General features: G+C 47.9%; 1 protein-coding gene across 1 annotated transcript in view; it reads left to right on the top strand.

The window, feature by feature from the left end:
- Positions 1 to 9,713, top strand: part of hdm (meiosis specific with OB domains hold'em) — a 37,270-nt gene extending 27,557 nt beyond the window's left edge. The window contains exons 5-12 of the mRNA XM_075868610.1: positions 108 to 208; positions 777 to 829; positions 967 to 1,059; positions 2,821 to 2,898; positions 5,095 to 5,248; positions 8,227 to 8,419; positions 9,299 to 9,385; positions 9,471 to 9,713. Of these exons, the coding sequence (XP_075724725.1) occupies positions 108 to 208; positions 777 to 829; positions 967 to 1,059; positions 2,821 to 2,898; positions 5,095 to 5,248; positions 8,227 to 8,419; positions 9,299 to 9,385; positions 9,471 to 9,581 (870 nt within the window). The 3' untranslated portion in view covers positions 9,582 to 9,713. The remainder of the gene's footprint in view (positions 1 to 107; positions 209 to 776; positions 830 to 966; positions 1,060 to 2,820; positions 2,899 to 5,094; positions 5,249 to 8,226; positions 8,420 to 9,298; positions 9,386 to 9,470) is intronic.
- The last annotated feature ends 744 nt before the right edge of the window (positions 9,714 to 10,457 follow it).

The following is a 10,457-nucleotide window of genomic DNA, read 5'->3' as shown; positions in this document are numbered from 1 at the left end:
CTACTGGCAGCGTAACTCGATCGACTTCACGGATGTCGTGCTTCCGGGAATGGTGCAAAGCAATTTTTTTTTTTTTAATGTAGACTTCCTTATTCCTCCATTCGCAGATTGGGCCTGTCACACCAATAGCAACCAAGGACGGCAGGCAGGTACAGAAGATGGACATCACAGTCTGCGACCAGTCGCACCTTGGCTTCAAGGTGACACTGTAAGTAAATCATGTGGCCCCGCTATTTCATGAGTCGCACTTCGCAGAAGACATTGAAGATCTCGCGACGGAGCGTTAATTTAGTGGATGCTAGGATATGAAAGAGAGAAATGAAAAAAAAATTGTTTCGTACTATCGGATTGCCCTTTAACAATACCAAAATAGCTCTATTCTCTTTTCACTCCTCTCCCAACGCTCAGTAGTAGGTCAGAAATCTAATTCAGGCTGACCTCACCTCCCAGCTTTCCTGCCGCAATACACTTCCTTTTCTCGCGACAAGGAAAGTAGATAGATAGATAGATAGATAGATAGATAGATAGATAGATAGATAGATAGATAGATAGATAGATAGATAGATAGATAGATAGATAGATAGATAGATAGATAGATAGATAGATAGATAGATAGATAGATAGATAGATAGATAGATAGATAGATAGATAGATAGATAGATAGATAGATAGATAGATAGATAGATAGATAGATAGATAGATAGATAGATAGATAGATAGATAGATAGATAGATAGATAGATAGGCAGTAATCTCGGTGCACTGAAAATTGCTCAGGTGGGACGACGAGCTGATCCACCTGTCACACTTGTGGAAAGCGAAGGAAACAGGTGAGGCGAAATAATTTGACGGCTATTATTATTATTATTATTATTATTATTATTATTATTATTATTATTATTATTATTATTATTATTATTATTATTATTATTATTAATTATATTGTTGAACGCACACTGGCGCGCAGTGCTGCACCTCGCCGACGTACGAGTGCGACTGAACAACATGTACGGGCTCACGGCCTCTACCGACGGAAGAACAGTTGTCACCGTCATGCCGGGTGAGTGCTAAAAACTTTCTACAGGCTCGCGCATGGTACCCTGGCGGGCGGGCGGGGGGGGGGGGGCGAAGTTATACCGTAATCTTCCCCCTTTCCCCTGTTGGTCGTGCAATAAATAAAAATAAATCGGTGACGCGCATCTTGCAGGGGCCCGACTTTGCATGATCCTTGGTTTCCCGGCCCTCTATGAGTACAGATGCGAAATGAGGTATTTTTTGGAATACAACATCATGGCCTTTCGGCCGCCATCGTCGTAAAAAACTTACGCTATGTGACACCAAGCATAGGTATGAGACAGACTGTCCCCAATCCATCCCTCGCTAGCGCGCGCCAACGATTTCGTAAAATGACGTTGCACTAAGTCAAAGGCGCCACAAAAAAAAAAAAAAAAGATAAATTTACGAAGCCATGTATGAAACGAGCAGAAGCGGAAAGTACGTGGGGTGTCGTTATAAATAACATTACAGTTTAGAAGAAAACAAAAAAGTGACAGTTTCGCCGCAAGAGTGTGTATTGAATGCAATAACAACAAATTAGACTGTTACTACTTTAAGTCGTAACCCTCCCACCTTGTATGCAAATAAATCGTCTAGAAAAACGCTTCTCAATCTTGTTTCATTCTGTTATTTTGCATATTGTGAATTTATCACTGTGCTCGGACTTCTTGCCCGCAGTACTTTATAACTAACTAACTAGCTAACTAACTAAATAAATACGATAAATGAGGAGTGGCTAGTAGCTAACTCCATTGAGATCCGATCTCGCGAACCTAAGTCTGGAGGTCTTCAAGATAATACGGCCGCTCCACTTAGCCAAGCGGTGCTTTCGTGCTTCTGTTGTCTCAACGCGAAGCAAGCAAGGTGCACGTGCATAGCACGCATATAGATGTATTCCACGTTTGTAAACAGCGGTAGGCGCTGTCGACACACGGAGGCGCTTATAGTGACTTTTTAGTCAAAATTCCAAGTTCTCGAGTGACGCAACGTCTTCACCTCCCCCCAATTATTATATTACCCGGATATGTATATATATATAGATGAAATAGATGATCAGAGTTTCTTCTGGCTACCGTAGTAAAAGTTATAAACTTCGAGAATAGTGCAGTATAGGAAACAAAACAATAAAATATTTATTTAATCCTAACAGTTTCGGCTGGTGGACCAGCCTTCTTCGGAGGATGTAAGTGAAAAAAAAAAAAGGCTGGTTCAAAACTGTTAGGATTAAATAAATATTTTATTGTTTTGTTTCCTATACTGCACTATTCTCGAAGTTTATATATATATATATATATATATATATATATATATATATATATATATATATATATATATATATGTGTGTGTGTGTGTGTGTGTGTGTGTGTGTGTGTGTGTGTGTGTGTGTGTGTGTGTGTGTGTGTGTGTGTGTGTGTGTGTGTGTGTGTGTGGTGTGTGTGGTGTGTGTGTGTGTGTGTGTGTGTTTTACCGGGTAGAACTGACAGAGCGAATCCTGGCGGGAAATGGGGCATGTCGCTATACTCTTTCTCAGGGAGAAAAAGAGTGGCGACGTAGCAGGGCGACATAAGCGGAGAGCAAAAGTGAAGCTATGGCGGGAGCGGAGCAGGTAGCGTGGAGAGGAGAGGGCAGGAGCCTGATTGACTCTTCCGGTGAAGACAATCAGCTAGCGGTGGCATGCAGTCGGGAACAGGTGGTGCTGGTGAGAGAGGACTGATGCTCTTCAGCTCCATCATTTAATCGGTATTTTTTGTTACTTTTCGTGCAGACATACCCGAAGCAATGGCGCTCTTCGACTACCTCCAGGGTGTCGACATCGATGAAGACATGGGCGAGGAAGCATTTGGTGGGTGCTTTTTTCACCAACTGCCGTACAAAATGAAGCTCGGACAGACCGATAAAGAGTTCGCGTATGCCTTAGCAACAATTTCGAAAAAAAAAACTGTTCGCTATGCCAAACAAGTTGCATTGTGTAATAATAGTATACTCTAAACGCACAGCAATATACTTAACCACTCAGTCACTTGTACCACGCATGCCATCAGAACTACTATTGTGAAATTCACGTCATTTATTTTACAAAGCACAATTTATCAATCCAAGCCGATTCAGCTGTTTCACTTTGGTGTTCTTTTGTAGACGTATCACGCCGTGTAACAAGTATGACGCGATTTTCGTGTTATGACCTATACTCATTTACGTTTGTCATGCTCTCATAACACCCTGGACACATTCTAGGCGGGGCTGTGCGAATAGCCAAACTTTATTTCGAAAGAACAGTGACCAAAATTAAGGAATAAAATAAAACGATTGAGTGAAGATTGAAAGAAAGATTAAAGAAATTAAACCTGCTCATTTTTTCGAGCACATAACGCGGTAAGCGACTGATGCGGAAAAACTGCCAATTGTCAAGTCGAAACACGAGCTGTTTCCACGTGGCCTGTCCTCATACAGTCTCACTCGCCATGGTGTTATGGTGTTTCCGGTGCTTGAAAACATGCGCGCACTGGTTACCTCAATAGCTCCAACCCCCTAGCCGAGAAATGGTAAGGTCTATTGCAGATCAATTTTGGCGACAGCTGGATAAAGCGCAATTATTTTCACACTTTTTTTTATATCCTTTCTTGGTATCGGAGGCCCCTTGAAATATTTTCGAAGCTGGTGACTACAAGAACTGAGCTCATGTGTAGAGGTTTTTTTTTTTTTCGATAGCAGTTGAACAGCCTCCTATAACTGTTCCCAGGACTTATCTGCTGGAGCCATGGCGTGCAGTTATGGCGCAATATCCTTTAAAATAAACGTGCCTGTCAGCGGAAGTTTTAACGAAAGCCTGTATACTCCAACGACGTTCGCGTTAGCCTAACCCAACGCCTCCTTTATTTTATTCACTGCCCGTGGAAACGCGCGTTCCTCAACGGGAGCCGTCAGTCCGCCTTAGCATCTTCTTCTTTCTCTATGGCCTTAGTTCATGGAGTGGCCGTGATGCGACGCCATATGAGGGGTAGGGCTGCTTGCGTCACACGTCCTTCCTCCATGCATCGAGCACTTTTCCCGCGGAGATGGGACAGGCGTGTTTCCCTCTCCAGTACCATACGTCTGTGTTTTCTTCGTGCTCATTCTTTGTGACATCGAAGCAATGCCACCTCCAAATCACAGCGCTCTTGATGCAGCAGCGTCGCAGTGACGCGTCCCCATTGGTTGTCCGCATAGCGCCATGAACGGAGATGCGCTATCTCAAAACACCATGCCTCTGGCAGAGCCGCGCGCGTTACTGCGAGCATTGTGAACACGAGTAGGGAGCCTTCATGTGTGCACGTCTCCGTAGACCCGTGCACATGAAGGCTCCCTAAACACGAGGGATGCAAGACGCCGCACGGATCTGTACACAACCGAACGAAAAAATTGCTTCGTGTGATTTTTCCGTCATGAGGCACTGTATGATGGGTTCTCTCCCTCATGATCGCAAAGCACTCACGAAGGCTAGCAACGCCGACTAAATTTCAAGGCCGAAAGGTTGCCGCAGTGACGTCAGAGGTTGGGGGCCCAGTTGCCCAATTGAGCATGCTCAGTAAGACTTTTTTTTTCCCACATCTTTTATTCGGCCCAATCAAGCCGCAGCAGCTGCGAGAGCGGGAGCGTTGGTTCTCCTAACACGTGAACGAAACACAGGCTTTCCGCCGCGTTCGCTGCGTAACTGGGCCCCCACCTTCTGACGTCACTGCGGTAGCCTTTCGGCCTTGAAATTTAGTCGGCGTTGAGGCTAGGCGATGGGCGGGAGCGCGAAAGGGCTAGAAGAGAGGGCGGTGAGCAGCTAGATCGGGCGCATCTGGCTGGCATTGATAAAATAGAGGAGGCGTTGCCTAACCGAATTGCATCATTGGTCTTCGTCGTGTTTGAGATGTTCGTCGTGCCGAATTGTTCGAAACTTCGAACACTGGCTATTCGAGTGTCGAACCGAACTGTTCGACCAGGAATTTTTCGATTGGAACTCGAGACTCGAACGTTTGCGCACTTTTAATTCCGAGTGCCATGTCATTTGCAGTGGACCACACGGTGTACACAGTGGTCCAGGTGAGGCGCGAAACGGCGTCGAGGGCGCAGAGCGGCGACTTGACGCCCCTCAGCGGCGTCTTCTTCGCCTTCCTCAACCGGCTGGACCTCGACGGACCCGGCGCACGCATGGTGGCATCGCGCTGGTCAGTGACTGTGTTTCCTGTGTCTCTTGACCGTATGAGATATTCTAAAACAAGGTGTGGCAGGGGCGGCGTCAGGGGGGCAGACATGAAGGGCTGGAGCCCCCCCCAATGCCCGCAAGAAGGAAAACAGTCATAACACAATGGTTAAGTTCCTCGCCTCCATACCCCCTTGAAGGAACTCACTTAATCATGGTTGCCCCCGCCTCTCGGTAAGATAAATATGCCACCGCCCTTGAGGGGTAGGTGCAGGAGCCGACGTTTCGACAAGCGGACTTCATTGACTTTTTCGAGGCTGGGACATGCAGTCATCTCTTCTTCAAGACAAGTCGACCCGCTTGTCGCAGCCTATCGAAAAAAGTCAAAAGACAAGTACGCCAGTCGAAACATCGGCTCCAGCACCCAAGTCCTGGTGGTGGTGGTGGTAGTGGTTACAATGAAGAGGAAAAAGGCACCTAATTTCTGTCTGCCTTCAGGCGACACGGCGCAGTGCCTTATAGGGGTGGGGTTAAGGAGGGATAAAAAGGATAGAAGGAAAGTAGAAGCAGAAGAAGACAGCCAACGAGAGGAAAAAGAAGGAGATAGGAAAGTGGGGATCCGGTCGAAGCAGTCCAAGGGCGGGGTGCCACAATGCGAGAGCTACACGGCATCAGGAGACCGCGGAGGGCGAACCAGTCGGCGGGAGCTACGCTGAAGTCGGAGATCGCGAGGGCACAACCGTCCAGCTTGAAATCCTGCGAGCGAATCCAAGTCCTGGTTGCGAATTTCTCATCGCAAGCATTCCATCTTGCCCTTCTTGCCGTTCCCTTGGATTTCACCGTTCGTGTGCTTCGGAACATATGTCGCTGGATGAGTCAGAATTGTTAACGAAGCGTTCGGCAAGGGCGCCTTTGTATTGCTGCATCTTTATGCACGACGTCCACGATACATCGAACCAATTGAGACAACGTTGTGGCGTCGCGGATATGAATTAGGGAGCGTGCACTATCGCAGATGGTAATATTAAGGTTCCTCAGATGCCGGCACCTTTCGCGTTCTGCGGCTAAAAACAATATGGCTTCCCAGCATAGGCGTGCACGAGGGTGGCAGAGGGGGCCGCCTGTATAGTCACCCATGAAAGAAGGCACAAAATGTGCATACTGACTAGGGGGCGGGGCGCCCTCGTCACGTAAGAGGGGGGCACAAAATCTGACCCATACATTGACTTAATAGATAGGGGGAGGCGCTGCAATAAACCTTCAATCCCCCTCCCCCCGAACTGAAACCCTGTGCACGCCAACGGTTCCCAGCTATAGCCTTATTAACACCTATAGAGTCTTACATTAGTTGATTTCATATAAGTAAGAGGTCATTTTGTTTCCATTTATTATTTCCGTCTTCTATTTGCACATGCGCTCCCTCACCAAAGAACGAAGGAAGAGAAATTTAAGGGCGCACGTCTTTTTTTTTCTTAGTCAGACACAACGTTAACAAAAACCAAGGACAATGAAGCCATGAACAGTGAGCCAAATATGATGTAATTGGGGCGAAAGACAACTTGTCACCGACGGGAACCAAACCGGCAACCCTATATCGGATAACGCGTCCTATGTTCCATACCAATTTACAGCGGCCACCATCTTCTCGTCTACTTTATCAGGTAAACACCTGGGAGTAGTATACCGAATGCCGGTCGTGTAACCACGACGGCGAGTGTGGAACTCTTCTTTGTTTTTACCTGCTGGGCAGGTGACGTTGAGTTAACTCGCGTCTATGGTGGGCCTAATAAAGTTATTTCACTCCCTCACTCATTCGCTCACCTACTCGCTGTCACGTCTTGTTATTTTACAATGTGGCAGGTGACGAGCGATTGCTCGCAGGTTACATAAGGTTGCATATTTGGTCCACAAAGTCTGTAAGTTGTTTTTTTTTTCGTTCACTAATTTATTCTCATTTATATCAAAATAACCACATATTGCGCCCTCCCCGAATGGGGCGCGTAGTGCCCCTGTTGGCGGGAGTCATCATTCTAGGAATCATCAGCATCTTTGTATTCACGTGACGTCATCCGCAAGGAGCGCTGTCGCGGATGTCGCCATATTCGTGGTCGCACGCGAGGACTTAATCGTCAGATAGCAACCAAAGCTATCGGCAGGACGTGTAATTTTGATATTTCTTCTAAGAAAACGGCGCATAGAGGTGCAGCGTCGCCAAAAATCAGCCCGTATGAAAAATCGTTGAACGACCGTGCAATGGCGTCCAGGACGGGGACATCTGCGGCGTCTACTGCTGCGCGGCTGCCCTTACCGCTCTACGGCGGCGCCCTTGAAAGACGCGGGACACGCGGGGCAAACAATGGCGGCGTGGCGTCCTTCAAAGAATGGCAACACCCTGCGCGCGCATCGAGGCACACTTAAGGTGCCTAGATGAAACTTGACCTTAAGCATACTTCACGGCCAGCAGAGAGCACCACGCTGTCACAGTGCTCGGATTCGCACCAGAAGATCGCGACGCCAACGACGCCAATGCCGTGTCGACAACAAAAGCTCGTTCACAAATGGGGCGGAGGGCTACGGTGAAATAAGAACTGACAGGACAGGTACGGTACTTCTAGAGTGCAAAAATACATATGTGAAAAGTGTGTTCCCAGCCGTCTGTTCTGAGACTTCCTATTTGTAGTTTTTTTTTGCTTTTCTTCTCTCTCTTTTTCTTTTACCGGCTATAGGCCACAATATTTGTGAGCACCCGATTCAGAGGCAACTAGCCACCTATCATCATCATCATCATCATCATCATCATCATCATCATCATCATCATCATCATCTCCACCGCCGCCGCCGCCACCATCATCATCGTCGTCGTCATCATCATCATCATCATCATCACTACCACCACCACCGCCACAGAGGAGCCCAGTGAATACCTCCTATATAGTTGTTTTGCGGCAAGTAATAAGGAACACAATGCGTGGGGTGTCTCTCGGGTGTACACGCTGCATGCAGTGCCCACTGCAACTCCCGGCTGAGAAGCGGCGAACCGCTGTGCACGAACGGAACATGCCCCGTGGCCATGGGCGAGGCGGAACCACAGAGCGTGGAAGAGCTGGACATCCCCGTCACGTGGACTGACCACACGGGCTCCCTGGAGCGGTCGCGCATCAGCGGACGCGTCGCCGAGGGACTTCTCGGAGTTGAGGTGAGATGTGTGTATGTAGACCTCTAATCCATAGTATTCGAGGTAGAAACAGGTTGTACTGAATTAATAAATGTGCGAAAGGGGGAGGGGGGAGAGCGTTATCTAACAAGAAAGAGTTCGACAGAAGGTTGCACTCCCTGTAACACTTGAAGGCAAAAGCCTGTATGCGCACTTTGTTTTATGCATTCGGGGGGCATTGCAAGATATAATGAGCCGCAGTGTGAGAGACACGGATTAAATTACCTCGACCTTCAGTCGATTGAATGTTTCCCCTTTGTACGAAACTTTCTGCAGTGCCCGTTTGAGTAAGCGACAACGTCACGCAATTACGTCATCAGATCACGGCATGCCGATGATGCACACATCTTTTTTAAATGAAGTGTAGTTCAAATATAGATTTTTGGGCATGGCCAATTGAGTATCAAAGTCAGAAAGAACGAATTACGGGGACTCATTGAGAGATACGTTATCTTTCATACAAACAGATGAATACAACGGACAAACATGTCGAGAATCGGGGGTGGTGGCCACGGGGGGGGGGGGGGGGACAAAACTAAAATTTCCACTGTCCCCTCCCTTTTTGCACCCCATAAGGAAAAATTCAAAACACAGCGCATCAAGTTGTGAGCTTCCTTGGCCTTCCTGAGCAACTCACTTATAATAAATGCCCACTCAGCGAATAAAAAAAATCTTGGCATGCCGTTTCTGCAATATTGAATGCAATGAATGGTCCTTGATGTATAATGAATGAAGAAGCTGATACTTTAAGCTGATAAATGCGGTGGGTAAAGTGCCATTGCAGAGCAGTGAACAATGCGCGTCTCCAATACTGCTACTCACTATTTAAAATTTATTGTCCTTTCCACACGCGCGGCACAGGTGAAGCAGTTCAAGGAGCTCTCGGAGAACGAGCTGACCTCGCTCAAGTGGCAATTCTTGTTGGAGAGATTCAAGGTCCAGTTCAAGGTAGACATCGCAGATTTGAACACAACACTGTGCTTTTTTCTTGGTTCTTACTGAAATCTTATTGAACACGCGGGAACTGTTTCAGGTGAACTTCGCCCCGGGTCCATCGAGCGGCGATCCCGTGGTCAGGGTCGTCGGCGTGAGCCGCGCCAGACCGCAAGAGTTCTTGGAGAAAGTATTCAACGTGCGGGCTTGAAGTGCAGCCTCTCGCCGTCTTTAACTTTCCTCTTTCGTTCTTTTCTCTTTGTCACAAAACTTCGCTGTTCTGGCGCACGAGTGTGGTCGCCAGAAGTGTGGCAAATAAATTATCATAACAGTTTTAGTTGAATGACTTGTTTCGACCTGTTTACGACTCGCGCCAGCCGGTACGAGCTATAGTTAATCCGAACGCACTGGAGTTTCAGTCTCTCCGAGGGTGGCTGCTGCGATTAGAGGCCATCGCTGGATTAGAGAACTAATCGCAGAGGCCGGCCGCTCCCTGAGTCAGCGGAGCGACATGGAAACGCCAGCGTGGGAAGCTACACAGGCGAAGCGCCAGCTCCTAGAATAAGGCCTGACTACACCTATACGCGTTGCAGCGCGCGGCTTCCTGACGCGGTGCCACACCCTTTCCCTATGAAGAGAGAAGGAGCGCGGCTAAAAGCGAAGCTGCGTGCCTTCTCTCTTCATAGGGAGAGAGTGCGGAGCTGCATCCTAGGGCCACTCGCCCCTATGAAGAGAGAAGACGCGCCGCATCGGAGTCACGCGCTGCAACGCGTACACATGTGGTCAGGCCTTCAGACGCTGTACACTCGGAGCCGCAAACAGCAGGAACTAGCAGGCACAGTTGAGCGAAAGAACAGGAAAGCGTAAGTCATTTGATCATGATCGTCGTCGTTGTAATTATTACCAAGACTGCACTCACTGCTGTGGTCATAGGAGTACGCACGACTGGTGCAGTGGTTGGAGGGGGTGGCAGAGGATTCGCAAACGATGTGCCAGGTACCGGTCAGTTCGTACTTGTCGCCATCAACTGCGCAACGTTTATGGAAGCTGTTTGGCATTGTGACCCCTCTCCCTCCCCCCTCCTCCC

The sequence above is a fragment of the Rhipicephalus microplus genome, chromosome 7 (assembly GCF_043290135.1).
Source record: "Rhipicephalus microplus isolate Deutch F79 chromosome 7, USDA_Rmic, whole genome shotgun sequence".
Classification (NCBI taxonomy): domain Eukaryota; kingdom Metazoa; phylum Arthropoda; class Arachnida; order Ixodida; family Ixodidae; genus Rhipicephalus; species Rhipicephalus microplus.
The sequence above is the reverse complement of the archived record's forward strand: the minus strand, read 5'-3'. Positions and strand labels throughout refer to the sequence as shown.